This window comes from Hippocampus zosterae, chromosome 21 (assembly GCF_025434085.1).
Source record: "Hippocampus zosterae strain Florida chromosome 21, ASM2543408v3, whole genome shotgun sequence".
NCBI classification, from domain to species: domain Eukaryota; kingdom Metazoa; phylum Chordata; class Actinopteri; order Syngnathiformes; family Syngnathidae; genus Hippocampus; species Hippocampus zosterae.
The window spans coordinates 1,867,144-1,883,244 of NC_067471.1; the positions used below are offsets into that span (position 1 = coordinate 1,867,144).

At 44.5% G+C, this 16,101-nt stretch overlaps 1 protein-coding gene across 1 annotated transcript in view; it reads right to left on the bottom strand.

Annotated features, from left to right (window-relative positions):
* The window catches only part of LOC127594073 (sal-like protein 1), a 35,912-nt gene extending 30,204 nt beyond the window's left edge, over positions 1-5,708 (bottom strand). Inside the window, exons 1-2 of the mRNA XM_052055979.1 lie at positions 5,460-5,708; positions 5,240-5,368 (exon numbers count right to left, since the gene is read on the bottom strand). Coding sequence (XP_051911939.1) covers positions 5,240-5,360 — 121 coding nt within the window. The 5' untranslated portion in view covers positions 5,361-5,368; positions 5,460-5,708. The remainder of the gene's footprint in view (positions 1-5,239; positions 5,369-5,459) is intronic.
* Positions 5,709-16,101: the final 10,393 nt, after the last annotated feature.

Consider the following 16,101-nt stretch of genomic DNA (forward strand, 5'->3'; position numbering starts at 1 on the left):
TTCCGCACTGTACAGCGCACCAAAAAGTCTTCCATATTCTTAAAAGCTCACCGAGCACCTTATGCTTCCAATGTTATAACTTGCTGTTGGTTCAGTAAACTGTGTCGCTACTTTATTAAATAGGTTTGTGTTGCAGCTCCGAAAAAAGGAGAGCTGTGTTGTTAATTTTTTCAGTCTCAACAAATACAGGTACGTCTTTGTCTGTCTCCATGCCTTCTTCCATTCGACTCGAGAGATGTTCAAGACCGCCCCCGAAAAACGTAAACAAACGATTACTTCAATGAAATGACGAAAATTTTAATCAAAACTGAAAAGCAAGCGAGGATATCACACAATAAATTCTACAGCCCCCCCCCCTCCCTCCCAAGGAATTTATATTGTGATTTCATAATTTGTGAATTCACAACAAAGGAATAAATAACTACAATTGACATCTTGTTGTGTTATTTTGACTTCAAGATGGCGCCGTGAGAGTGGATGCCTTTCCAGCAGCTCCTATTTTGTTTTTCTACTTCTTCCTCTCATAACTTTGCTGCTGTGAAGTGGGAATTTCTCCATTGTGAGACTATTAAAAGTTTTCTTATCTTATCTGGTCGTACTGGTGGAGCTACAATACAGGAAATGCCAATGCGTTTTTCGGAGGCGGTTATGAACGCATCTCCTGTTGAACGGAATACGAGAAGGCACGGAGACAGACAAAGACTCACCTGTATTTGTTAAAAAAAGGAGAGCTGTGGTTGTGGTTTTATTATTTTTTTAAACGCAGATTTTATCAATGGTTTTCACAGTCTCAGCAAGTTCAGGTACCGTATTTTCACGACCATTCGACGCACCGTACGGTTGGGCGCAGTCTCATTAATGGATGCCATTTTTGTATTTTACACACAGACAAACCGCACTGTATTATTTGCCGCAGTTTTAAAGTGGTAAATCATACGCCACCTTATAAACATACGGCATGCAAGCGCGCACGCTAAAAACACCTTAGCTTGAAGCATACGGTAGCATGCCAAGACATACAGATATAAGCGAAAAACAAGTTTTTAAAAAGGCAACGAAAGCAGAACTGAGTTTGGGTGTATTTTATTTAGCCATAGTACAATGTTCTCACGTTTTTCGATCAATCATCACCCAGAAATCCATCAAAGTCCTCATCCTCTGTATCAGAAGCAGAGGACTGCACATCCCAGTTGTCATTGAACGCATCACATGCTAAAGTGTGAGTTGCTACGCATTGCCAAGCGGAAAGAAGAAGCATTAACAGCAAAGTCAACATTTCTCTTGTATGAAGCTTTCCCACATTTGAAAGTAAAGAACAGAGCGAAAAATGGTGGCAGCGCGTGTGTGTGTAGAAAGAATTGAACAATGGTGCAAGTACCGTAATCCATCAAAAACGCCGCGTTCCCTCTCGTTGTCAGAGTCACTCTCATTGCCATGTGGCTCCACAGAAATGTGCCTTGGCTTTGCCAAAAACTCGAACAACAGTGCAAGCAGACACGTTCGTCCAAGCAGCCACAATCCATTCGCAAATTGTGGCGTAACTCGCCCAGCGCTGCCTCTCACTCTTTGTAAAGTTGTGTTTGCCATCAATCATCCATTGTTCCCATGCCGTTTGCAACTTTACTTTGAACGCCCGGTTGATGCCGATGTCCAGCGAGCGGTTGGAGCTCTTTGGTCAGGACCTCCGTGAATAACGGCAAGCTCAGAGTTCATTTGCTTGACTTGGTTTTTCACCGCTGCTGTGAGATGGGCACGCATGCCAAAAGCATAACCGATGGCTTGAAGTTTGAACTGAGCTTCGTAGGCGTGTCTCTTTGTCGAAGTTATTTTCGGGGGTTCTTACAAACCAAAACCGAAGTTGTTTTGCAACAAAGCACATTGTCACACTCTATACAGGTGTTGGTACCTGCTTGCGGCATCACTTTAGCGTCCACTTACACGCCCACCCTTCACCCATTGGCGGACTGCTCCCCAGCATGCCTTTCCTCTCTCACGTCTGCCTTCTCTCTCTCTCTCTCCCTCTCCATATATGTATATATACACGCCCACCCTTCCCTGATTGGCCGACTTCTTTCCCGCATGCCTGTCCACAGTCACTTCCGCCTTTTCTCTATATAAACAGCGTGTAGGCCGTCAGTCAGATTTTGGAACTCAGCGCATACAAAAGACGCTCCGCATCATAAGGCATTTTGGAGAAAAATTTAAGACTTTTAATGGCGCCTTATAGTCGTGAAAATACGGTACTGTACGTCTTTGTCCGTCTCCGTGCTTTCCTCCGTTCCACTCGAGAGGCGTTCATGGCCACCTACGAAAAACGTAAATGAATTCTTATTCAATGAAATCACAAAGAAAATCAAGCGAGAAAATCACAAAATAAGTTCTGTCGGGGGATATAGAATTTATTTTGTGATTTCCTCGCTTGATTTTCTGTTCTGATGCATTATTTTTGTTTCATTTAAGTACAGTAATAGTTAATTTACATTTTTCAGAGGCAGTCATGTATATTTATATATATATATATATATATATATATATATATATATTATATATTAGAGCTGTCAGTTTAGCGCGTTTTTGTTGGCATTAATTTAAATGAATTTTAACGTTATTAATTTTTTTCTCGTGAGATTAACACTGCACACGTCTCAGCGGATATTACGTGTCTCTATAAATTGCCAGATTGTTCCACTGACAAGACCAGAGTTACCTGTATGTTTTGCAGTCGTAAACTGAGCTATCATCATAGCACGTCGAGTCTGAAATACCACTTAATGGCCACACAGCTGACGTGAGTACTCCACCCTCGTCTCAGACAGACAGCAATGGATCATTTCAAAGTGAAGAAAATGGATAACACGACAAAAAACTAATTTGCTGAAACCATAGCTAAATGTATGGCTACTGCATGCAAGCTGTCAACATTGTCCACAGCTCGACTCAAGCTGAAATCATCCGCATTGCATCTAACAACTCCACTTTACAAGCTGTGTACAGAAATCGTACGTAGCGGAGAAGGCTAAGTAAGGTACACTAAGCGGGAGAAGACACTATTTCGGGAGAGAAGTAAGAGACTAGGTAGATGAGCCTCTGGTGAATAAAGAGCAGGCATGACATTGAGTTTGATGTATGGCACTGACGCGATTGCTACTTGTTTGGAACCATTTTGAGTGGAAGGTTACAGTGTTCTGTGTCCATTAAGGGTGTGGAAAATAATCAATATTAATCAATACATCGATGCGCACGCGCGTGATGCGAGTGCATCGGCTCATTCACTGGGTACGACGCGATTGACGGGTGAAATCGAGATTCATCGCGATGCATTGGTGGGTATCGGTAAAATCCGATTCAAGCACCGTTTTATTCATGTTAAACGTCACCTACCTGCCCTTTCCTAGGGGCAATGAATGCACCATCATTGTTTTGCGTTTTGTGTTGAATACGGCCGTGCGTCACATACAGTCCAGTACACAACTAGCGAAACACTATGGAAGTTTGCGCAAGCAGCAGCAGTGAGGAAGCTACTGTATTTAATGCTTCCGCAACAATCAGAACTTATGTTTGGAAATACTATGGCTTCAAAAAGAAAGACGGAAAGATTGATAAAAGCTCCGTAATATGCAAAGAATGTCGCACTACGAAGCCATACAACGGCAGCACCACAAATATGCAGACCACTTAAAACGATGGCACTACATCACCAACAAGTTTCCCGCCCCCCCGTCTAGTTCCTCGTTGGACACCGGAGAAACTCTTGGCAAACCAGGTCAGGGTCAGAAAAAAAAATTCGCCTCTTATTTTGGGGGTCCCCTTGCAGCTCACTGTGACGGCGCAAGGAATAACTATATATGGATGACTCTTTTCATTTTGACAATCAGTGAGAGTGGTCTATGTACGCTACAATACACACAGCAGCCTTGAGGCTGTGACTGCCACATTGTTTCAATTGTATTTTTTTTTCTGTCCTATGGAGGTGGATATTTTATATAAGATACTCAGTGAGTAGTCTGTTTGTGTTTGCACTACAGCAACAGCTATGAGTCTCAGGTGCCAAATTGTTTACATTTTCTTTGCACAAAACCCAATTGTGAAAGGGCTTAAATAAGTTGTTTTACACTTTTTTCTGTTTATAAGGAATAAAGTGGTCTACTTTTTGCAATACCATACTGAATTCCATCTTTTTTAACTTTTTTTCTTTACATATTTGCATCATGTTTAATTGCACAATATCACAAATTGCACTGTATCGTATCGGGTCGCATGGATTTGAACTAAATGTGTATCGCGTCGTATCACATCGTGAAGACGGTGAAACGTATCGCATTGTGTCGCCAAAAAATTCCATGTATCGTTTAAGTATCGCATCGAGATGTGTATCGAATCGTCCTCAGTGCTGAGATTCACATCCCTAGTGTCCATATAAATAAAGTGAGTGGAGCTTCTCTGTGTTCGTCTGACACTGACTGTGCGCTGATGCACGTCGAGAGTTTAGCGGTGCAGTGGTAGCGACCACACTGAAAATAAAACGTCTCCAGGATTGTCATCGAACCAATTGTAGTCATCCGAAATAATATCTACACAAAACTGTAGAGAGACTTGCGTGCAAGAAGGACCAACAGAATCAACAAAGCCTGACTGCTGTGTTCCAAGCAAACTTGAGAAAAACGAAGTATGCAACCATGGTTTAAATCCACTATAGGCTGAGTACTAGTTTACCTTAGATGTGCACTTTATAATGTTATATTGCTCTGTTGTGATTTCATTAAAAAAGCTGTTAAAGCAGCCGTTTTGTGACAAAATATTGTTTTCACTGTTGTTGATGGAGAGTAATATTGTGTGAGAGATTGTGTGAATAACTGCTCCAAGTGAAAAATGTTCATGTAAAATTGAAATTATTATTTCAGTAAATATTTGCATTTGGCACATAGAAAACTGATTCATGATTTCCAGTTGATGAGAGCATTAAAATGGGGAAAAAATAGGACAAAAAATGTAAAAGGAAATTCAGAAACGATAAAAAATGTGTGAGTAATCACGATTAATTTTTTAGTTCATTTGAGTTCATTTTGACAGTTGCATTTTTAATTAGATTAAATATTTTATCGTTTATCAGCTCCTATATATATATATATATATATATATATATATATATACACGCACACACCCTCACTTCGTACAAGAAAGACAGGACAGCATTTTTAAAACGAGTACAAGACAAGTGAAACGAACGTTGTGACCAAACCTAATCTGTGAAGAACTCTTGGCTGCATCCTGCCAATGGCGTCCAGCAGTTGACGTTGTCCCTTGTGGTCCTCTTTTTCTCCACAACGTTCATCTTCGTATTCTGATGTCCTTGTGCACATTGTTCACACTGAAATTACAACAACAATTTTACGTTTATGATTTCTGCAGAGCGATGTGTTGAGCACGAGCGCCTCTTTGTTTGCGGCGAGCAAGCTAACCGAAGCTAAACTAGGCCGAGAAACACCAATGTCCACCGGGACGACTTTAATCGGGCACGAAACTTCAACGAAAGATGTTTTGGTCGAGCGAGATGACGGTGGACGCCCCTAGTGGAGGTTTGAACATGTTAACAACAAATCAAGGAGAATTTAGTCAAGAGTGTCGATCCCTCCTCGCTTATCAATCCTGGCTGGCGGACAAGACAGCGATTGTGAACACTCTGCAACACGGAAAGCTCCCAACACAGAGCTCCGTTGACCACCTTCAAAATAAAACACACCAAATTTATGCATGCACGTGAGTGGTTTGGATTTCAAATACTGTAGTTTTGATATGAAGAAACCAGACCGTTTATGAGCTTGAAAGTGGTTTTAAATCTTGGACTTCAAAGCCACCCGTCCCCTAGAGGGTGGTAGGACAGAAAGGATTTCCTTTTTTTTCTGACGAAACCAGCATTTTTTTTAATCCGAGATCTCAGTCGTTTTTTCATGGATCAGATCTGATACCAAAACAACTGATAAGAACTGATACCAATTTAACTTGTGTTTTTTTCCTTGTTCATCTTTTTGTATTCTCGTTCAGAGTAAATAGTTACTCAATATATTTTTTTGTAAAAAAAAACTCAGTGTGTTTTCTTCCTGTTGGAGGTTTCCACTTGACTCTAACTAGAGTCTGCTTTTGCCAATCTCACTGTGACCTGAAGTAGTGCACCCTAACTCAAATAGATTTGATAAATTGACACTCTTTCCCCTGACAACTTAATAGAAGGGTGCCACTAGTAGCTGCACCTAGGGTGGCGAGTTTTAATATATACAGTCTTGTAAAATAAAAATGTTTCAAATAATTTCTTCAGGTAACGACGAGTTCACCCTGAGAGTATGAAAGCTCTCTCAGAATAGCACCAAGAAGTGTTCTAACGTTGAAACAGAAAACAAAGGCAATGTGAACTCTCCATCAATCACTAAAATGTCACCTCATTCAAAATAAATAAATTGACGAATTAATAAATTTTGTTTTTTCACAGCCAGACCAAATTTAGGGCATACTATGCCACCCAGTATCTACCCACAGTACAGTACTTTCATGATGATCTGATGTTACTTTTTTTTTTCCAAGATGGCACCCGAGTAGGCAGCCTTCGGCAAGTGCTCTTCAAGAGCCTTGCTATTTTGTTCTTTTTTGTTGTTTTTGTCTTTTTGTGTGTTTTGTTTGTTGTTTCTTCGTGTGGACCTGATATGGACTGTTTTCAGCGTTTTTTTGGCCACAACATTCGTCAAAGGAGAAGTATCTGTGCTTGGTGGTTGTGCCTTCTCGGCAGCACGCTTGTACCAGCACAGATTTTGATTGGGAGGAATGTCGGCGCGATTGACTGGTGCTGGACAGACCTGGGGCGCCGTTTTATTTGGGTGAAATTGTTTGTTGAGTTATCCTTAAATGTACGGTGATTTAGTTTTACTGTATTCCAAAGCAGTTATTTCAGCTTGAGTTCTTCAATTAAACGGTGTGGACACAAATGTTACTTTTAAATTCTGTTTATTTATTTCACACCACAAATGTCAATAAAATTGCGTTCAACAATGTTGTACTGATTAAATATGTATTTACTTTATTATATGTCAATTGGTTGGATTCAAGATAATGACGAACCACACTGCGGTGCTGCGACGTGGGCGTCAATCAGAGCAATACACGACTTGATTGATTGTGATTGTGAATGTCACTGTTCAGAACGGCCCCGCCCCCTCAGCGACAAGTCAGCGTTCATGCAGACTGCGAGTGCAGACATGAGTCGGGCGTTTCTGTGTGTTGTTAAGGAGGTGCGAATCACAAAGAATGGCCGGTAAACTCGTGTAATAATAAGACACGTTTAGATGATCAGTTCAGGCATATTTATTCTATTGCCAAAACAACTTGCCAGCACGGTGTAACACAACCGAAGGGAGCGGCTCTATTGGAAGTGAAGAGGCTGCCGGTCGAAGGATGGCAAAGTGCGGATGTCCAACACTCAGACTCAGACTGTGCTCAACCACAAACTGTTGCGGTTTTGGAGTGTCTCCGCAAGATGGTCAAGAACTTGGAGAAACTGGAACCCGTGCTAAAATATTGACTGAAATCACGGATTTGGTTGATCGACGCCACTAAGAGACATATGTAACCAGGTGAATCTTACTTGTAGTGAAGGCTTCCTTGTTTAACAAATGTAGCACTGTCACATTAAGAGCCACACTAGATCAAAACACGCGGGAACATATGCAGCGTGTGAGAATCACACCAGTAAGGGTGAAATGCACCTGAAGGAGGGTAGTCGCTGAACTATTTTCACAACTATTCGACGCATCGTACTAATGGCCGCAGTCTCATTAATGGGTGACATTTCTGTATTTTACACATACACAGGACGCATCGTACTCATGGCCGCAGTTTTACAGTGGTAAAACATACGCCAGCTTAAACATACGGCATGCATGCGCGCACTCTAACACGTTAGCTTGAAGCATACGGTAGCATGCCAAGACATACAGATAAGATAAAAACACGTTTTTAAAAAGGCAACGAAAGCAGAACTGAGTTCGGGTGTATTTTATTTAGCCATCGTACAATGTTCTCACGTTTATCGATCAATCATCACCCAGAAATCCATCAAAGTCCTCATCCTCTGTATCAGAAGCAGAGGACTGCACATCTCAGTTGTCATTGAATGCATCACATGCTAGTGTGAGTTGCTACGCATTGCCGAGCGGAAAGAAGGAGTAGCAACAGCAAAGTCAACATTTCTCTCGTGTGAAGCTTTCCCACATTTGAGAGTAAAGAACAGAGCGAAACATGGTGGCAGCGCGTGTGTGTGTAGAAAGAATTGAACAATTGTGCAAGTACCGTAATCCATCAAAAACGCCGCGTTCCCTCTCGTTGTTGCGTATTGTGGCGTAACTCGCCAAGCGCTGCCTCTCACTCTTTGTAAAGTTGTGTTTGCCACCGATCATCCATTGTTCCCATGCCGTTTGCAACTTTACTTTGAACGCCCGGTTGATGCCAATGTCCAGCGGTTGGAGTTCTTTAGTCAACCCTCCGAGAATAACGGCAAGCTCAGAGTTCATTTGCTTGACTTGTTTTTTTCACCGCTGCTGTGAGATGGGCACGCATGCCAAAAGCATAACCGGTGGCTTTAAGTTTGAACTGAGCTTCGTAGGCGTGTCTTTTTGTCGAATTTATTTTCAGGGGTTCTTAGAAACCAAAACCGGAGTTGTTTTGCAACAATGCACATTGCCACACTCTATACAAGTGTTGGTACTGGCTTGAGGCGTCCACTTACACGCCCACCCTTCACCATTGGCGGACTAGCTCGCCTGTCCTCTCTCTCCCTCTCTCTCTCTCTCTCTCTCTCTCTCTCTCCCTCTCCATACATGTATATATACACGCCCACCCTTCCCTGATTGGCCGACTTTTTTCCCGCATGCCTGGCCACAGTCACTTCCGCCTTTTCTCTATATAAACAGCGTGTCGGCTGTCAGTCAGATTTTGGAACTCAGCGCATATAAAGGACGCTCCGCACCATAAGGCGTACTGTCCATTTTGGAGAAAATTTAAGACTTTTAATGGCGCCTTATAGTCGTGAAAATACGGTATGTCCACTGCTTGTCCCAACTTGATACACCCATGATCGTCGTCGTAACCCTGGCGATATCCAGAGCACAATATCTGGAGTGGTTTGGTTTGGAGTTTGAACTCTACCACTAGTGAGTCGTGTGAACAGCTGTACAGCAGGGGAGATCATTTGTGTTTGTCCACGTTCTTTGTACACACCCAACACAGCAGAACATATCGACAAGCCACTGCTGTTGTCTATTGTGGCGTAATTGTCTTTAATCTGTTAGATGATTTTCTTTGATCTCTTAGATCCCTTTTCGAACTCTTTTAAAATTCAGTTTACATCTCAGATTTTCATCTTAAAGCTGTACAATTTCTCATTGTTCAGTCTGGAATAAAGCCCACATAAAAATTATTTTGTGTCCAGTCTAGTCCTTCCAGAGACTCTGCTACACAATTTTGGTGTCAGAAGTGGGATTCCCTATTAAATTCTGAGATTATGTGGATAGTTTGAGTTTAAGTATAATAGACAACAGTAGTGGTGAGAAGTGAAGCAGTCCTGACGCCATAGTGTGGAGTGTCGATGGAGTAAGGCCTTCGTGTATAACCTGTGGTTCGTGTGGCTGAATGTGGAACAGCCTCGCATCGACACGCATCACTGGACGCGAGGGAGTCTTCAAAGCTGCCAGAAGAGAAACGGATTGACTTTTTGTGACTGTTGCGCTCTGCTGCGTTAAATACATCGCAACGGAGACCTGAAAATGTCAGCGGACGACGCGCAAGCAGCTGCCATCCTGGCAGGGACCCACAGCGAGGATGACCCAAGTTCCTTACATTTGGGTGATGAAGGTAACTGCGTGACCGCATTACAGTCGCAAATTAGCGAACTCAGTCGAAGACAGGAGGCTGTCATGTCAAGCCTTGCAAAATTGGGTAATGTTCAGCCCAGATCAATTGTTTACATTCCAAGGGAAAAACATATTTTTCTGGTGAGATTGACGATGTTGACACTGTTGATGAGTTTATAGAGGAAGTACAACGGGCAATAAGAACGAGAGGTCTACAGGAGGAAGACCAAGTAGACTTCACTCTTTCACTGTTAAAAGGTTCAGCCCTAGAGGAGGTTAAACTGTGCATGCGAGGGCAACCCAAGACGCCCAGTGATGTGATTTCTTGTTTGCGTGAAGCATTTCGAGAAAAACGTACTGTACTGCAATTCCTACACGCTTTTCATGCTCGCAGACAACTTGATGGAGAAGAATTGCGCAAATTTTCACATGCTCTCTCACAGCTTCTCAATTCAGCCCTCCAACAGTCGCCTAATGTGGTAGGCGGTGTGTAGGAGTTATCTGCTCGGGTCCAAGTTTACAGTCCTCACAGATAATGCTGACTTAGGAGCAACTCAACAGCACTGGGTGGCCAAGTTAGCAATATTTGATTTTGATCTAAAGTATCGTCATGGCAGATGTAATACTGTAGCTGATGCCCTTTCTCGTCGACCGGAATGATGAGCCAGAACCGACCAGTGAAGATGCAGAGCTTGATGGTAGTGTAGCAATTTGTAGCTCACTGAGGACAGGGACGGTTTTAGAACCAGAGTTGGTTTTGGCAGGAGTTGAGACCCATATGATCAGATAGCTGCAAGCGTCAGAGGCCAATGAGACAGTAAATGATGAAACGGTTCAAGATAATAACCCCCACACTGCCGGGATAAGTACTTCAAGGATTTCAGGCTGCCGACCCGACTCTCAAAGTGGTGCGAGATTTTTGGAGCCATTAGAGACAACCATCTTATTAAGAAAGAAGGGGCCTTTCAAAACCAGTGCACGCTCTGCTAAAACAGTGGCCCCCTCAGAGAGAGATGGACTCTTGCACCGAGTGATTAACGATGTTCACCTGGGAGAATGCTACCAGTTGTTCTACCTGCCTGTCTCAAAGATAAAGTTCTCAGAAGCGTCCATGACCAGATGGGACATCAGGGTATAGAGCGAACATTAGGTCTGCTGCGGCAAAGGTGTTTCTGGGGAGGCATGCATGAAGAAGTTGAGCAGTGGATAAAGAAGTGCCAGAGATGTGTTTTGACCAAAATGCCACAACCAAAGATTCGGGCCCCTCAAACTCCATTTTTGGCGACTCGGCCACTTGAGGCCATTGTTGTGGATTTCACGACACTGGAATGTGCAACAGATGGGTGTGAAAGTGTTCTCGTGATAACGGATGTATTCACGAAGTTCAGTCAGGCAATTGCTGTTCGAGATCAAAAGGCAGATACTACTGCAAAAGTCATCCTGAGAAAGTGGTTTCTCAAGTATGGGGTGCCAGAACGCCTGCACTCAGACCAAGGCCGGAATTTTGAAAGTGCTGTCGTGGCTGAGTTGTGCAAGCTCTAAGGAGTTAAGAAGACCCGAACCACACCCTATCACCCCGAAGGCAACCCACAGTGTGAAAGGTTCAACCGAACCCTACATGATCTTCTGCGTACGCTTCCCCCTGAAAAGAAACGCTGTTGGCCGGAACACCTGTCCGAATTGGTCTATGCATATAATGTGACTCCACACTCAACAACGGGACATTCACCCCATTACTTGTTGTTTGGCGTCCATCCTCACCTTCCTGTGGATGCCTTACTGGGCCAAGAGCAACAAGTCAAAGATGATACAGTCAACTGGCTTACCGTACACCAGGAACGACTCAGAGATGCACATGTCTGGGCAAGAGAGATGACTTAGAGCAAACTGTCTGAGAGCTGTGCTGCTTCGCATGTTTCTGATATGACTGCGCCTCCTGTTGAGATAGATGAAACCTGTCTGACTCCAACACAAGCTCAGTCACTGAAAGCCTTACTGTCCAAGTACTCCGTCGTGTTCAGCAAACACCAAGACGACCAAGGTAGAACAGGTATCATCAAGCATTGCATTCGCACAGGTGATGCATCACCAATCAAGCAGAGAGCGTACCGTGACACCAGACCAGCGACAGGAAATCCAGCGCCCAGTCGACAAGCTTCTGAAAGCAGACGTTATCGAAGAGAGCTACAGTCCTTGGGCCGCGCCTGTCGTTCTGGTACGCAAGAAGAATGGATCTTGGCGTTTCTGTTTAGATCAGGGGTGCCCAAACTTTTTGGATCGAAGATCTACTTTTCGATCAACTAACCTCCCGGGATCGACTCTTACTGGCACGCGTGCACACACACACACGCGCACGCACACTGGCACACACACGTACACGCACACCTTGATGAGAAACAGCCTGAAACCTTTGGTGAAAATGAGACTGATAAGATGATTGGGGTGCAGTGTACATTAACACAAAAAATATACTACTAACATGTACAAAGATACACAAATGGTTGTTGTTGTTTTTTCTCCTGAACACTCCTCGGATCTACTTGGGACCTGTCTCAGATCTACCGGTAGATCAGGATCGACCTAATGGGCACCCCTGGTTTAGATTATAGAAAACGCTGTAACCATCAAAGACTCACATCCTCTGCCAAGAGTGGACGATGCCTTGGATGCGCTCTCAGGTTCCGCTTGGTTTTCCACCATGGACCTCCAGCACGGATATTGGCAGGTGGAAATGAAAGAGGAAGATCGCGAGAAGACCGCATTCACGACAGGGAGTGGAGTCTATTGCTTTAAAGTGATGCCAATGGGACTGACCAACGCCCCAGGCTGATGGAGATGGTTCTCCATGGCCTCCCATGGCAGACATGCCTCGTCTATTTGGATGATGTCCCGATCTTTAGCCGGTCCTTTGAAGAACATCTTGGAAGAGGTCTTCTGCAGATTCCAGTGTAGCGGTTTGAAGTTAAATCCTGCCAAATGCTACCTTGCCAAGGACAATGTACTCTTTCTTGGGCACATCGTCTCAAAGGACGGTGTGAAGCCGGACCCCCAAAATGTACAAAGTGTGAAAGATTTCACACACCTTCACACTCCAACTGAAGTGAGAGCCTTTCTCGGACTTTGTTCCTATTACAGAAAGTTCATTAAGAATTTTGCACATCATGCAGTACCCTTGTATGGACTGACAGAGAAGAATACACCACTCCTGTGGACACCAGCTTGTGAAGAAGCATTCGCTTATTTGAAACAAGCTCCATCACGTCCTCCTGTAATGGCCTTCCCAAACTTCACCCAGCCGTTTCAACTATGCACAGATACCTCCTGCTCTGCCATTGGGGCAGTGTTAGCTCAGAAGCGTGATGAGAGGGAAGTGGTCGTTGCCTATGCCAGCCATGTCCTCACCAAAGCAGAGAGGAAATGGTCGACATATGACAGAGAGCTGTGGGCGATCGTCTGATCTGTCAGACATTTTCGGCATTATCTCTACAAGCAACCTTTTGTCATCATTACAGATCACAAACCCCTCTTGGGCCTGAGAAGAATCCCCATCGACAGCGACAGGACTGGTCGGCGTGCACGTTGGGCCCTGGAATAAGATCCATTTGAGTGGACTGTGATCCACAGAGAAGGATATCGGCATCATAATGCAGACTCATTGTCGAGGCGCCCAGAGGTAACAAGTCCACCTTCCACCACTGAAAACCCTTCTGTCATCCCACTGCCTTTTCATGTCATTACAAAACCCAGCTATGTGTGCACCGTCAATCTTCAGCCGGAACCAGAACCAATACCCCATCAGCCGGTTCCAAACCAGTCCGAAGGATGCCCCTCATCGACTTTCCAGCTTTCCACCAGTGGATTGGAGCTGCAGGAGATGCAACAGCAGGACCCGATCCTGGCGGAGGTCATCAGATGGAAGACCAAAGGATACAAACCCCCACTCTCGAGGATGAAACACAGACCCGCTGCAGAGAAGTCACTCTGGCGTGAATACAGAAGGCTCACCTTTCACAATGAGCTGCTCTGTAGGAAAGTTCATAACCGAACATCCAAGTCAGCAGTCTATCAAGTTATCATACCTCAAGAGTTGCAGGAAGACGTCTTCAAGCTGCTCCATGGTAATCCGGTGGCAGGCCATTTGTCAGCGGAGAAGGTTCTGCAACATGCTCAGGTATTGTGCGACTGGCCGTTCATGTCCCGGGATATTTGTCAGTGGTGCAAGAAGTGTGTGCCATGTGATGCTCGACGCAATCCTGTCCCACATCAGAGAGCACCCATGAAGACAGTGACTGCAACCTCACCATTCCAGAAAGTGGCAGCTGACATCTTGGAATTACCAGTCACCAGCCATGGCTGACTATGTGCTGGTGGTTCAAGATTACTTTTCTAAATATGTCAACCTCTACGGCATTCCAGATCAAAGGTCAACAACTGTGGCCAAATGCATTTTTGAGAACTTCATCAGAGAGCATGGAATCCCGGAGAGTCTTCACACGGACCAAGGACGGCAGTTCGAGTCGGACCAAGTCAAACATCTTTGTGGTCTACTAGGAGTGAAGAAGACAAGGACCAGCCCATATCATCCACAATGTGACGGTATGGTGGAACGATTTAACCGGACACTCAACGACCAATTAGCTAAGACTCTTCTCCAGCAGTCTGGTGAGTGGGACGACTGCCTCAATCAGGTGGCCTTGGCCTATAACACCAGCCCTAACTCCTCTACGGGATACACCCCCTTTTTCCTGACCCATGGTCGAGAGGCACGGATGCCTGTTAATGCCCTGTTCCCCCCTGATGTGCCGTTTCCAATCTCCACGCCCGGCACTTCAGCTGGCTATGCAGTACAACTAACCCAAAAGCTGCAATCTGCCTTCAGGTCTGCTACTGTGAACAGGGATCAAGCTCACGTGCGACAGAAACATCACTATGACCAACATGTCCATCACACTCCTTACACCTCAGGGGATTATGTATGGTTGAGTGACCCTACAACTTCACATCAAAAGCTGTCTCCACACTGGAAGAGACCTTTTGTGGTTCTGAAGTGTCTTGGATCGACTGAAGAGGAATCTGGTGTGACCTACAAGATCAAGTATCTGTTGGATCCACCTGATAAGGTCCAAACAGTCCACTACAACCGATTGTGTCCTTATCACCCTGATGTAAAGACCGTGCCTTTGGATACTTCATCAGCACCTGTGGGTCACACACCTCACCTACCCCTGGCCCTATCAGCGTTATCAGGTGCTCTACCTTTCCAGCCCTCCAGATCTTCAGTGACCCTTAGGAGATGCCTGCCTGGCCCTTTATCACCTTGTCTGGCCCATTGGAAAGGCCTCAGCCGACTGATACAGACTTACATGTTCCCTCATCTGTGGACCAGAGGCCTACCGTTCTGCCTGCTGCACTGGGTTCAAACACCGGTTCCTCTTCACGCCCAGGCCACCGGCAAGTTCAACTTCCTTCGCGTTTCAAAGACTTTGTTCTGATGTGATTGTATGTTTCTGATGCCCCACCCCCCCTGTGCAATGTTAATTTGTTGTAACCTGGATTCTACATTAAGTGATCAAAGTAGAAATTAGTGATGTGTCATTTGCTCTTTAGAGCTGGCTATTTGAAGTGAACGATGGGAGCCGGAAGGGGAGGGTTACACGCATACACACACACACACACACACACACACACACACACACACACACACACACACACACACACACACACACACACACGCTGCAGTTTAGAGAAGGGGAGGGGTTAGAGAAGAGACACACACAGCAGCACACGAACAAGACAGACTAGACGAGAGAGCTAGTTAGTGGAAAAAAAACCAACATGGTGGAAAGCGAAAAGGTGAGAAAATGGATAGGAAACGCTGTGAAATATGGACTCATTTCAATTTAATTCATAGTTCAAAGGCAGCGTGTAGACTGTGCAAGGTTAAAATATCCCATAGATCAGGCTCCATAAATAACCTGCACAGGCACATCAGAAAAGTACGGAGCCCCTAAGGGGACATGGAAGGAAAAAAAAAACTTTGCGAGATCTCGCAAAGTAATGCGAGATCTCGCAAAGTAATGCGAGATCTCTCATTACTTTGCAATGAAAGATTGCGAGATCTCGCAAAGTAATGCGAGATCTCGCAAAGAAGGATTGCGAGATCTCGCATTACTTTGCGAGATCTCGCAAAGAAGGATTGCGAGATCTC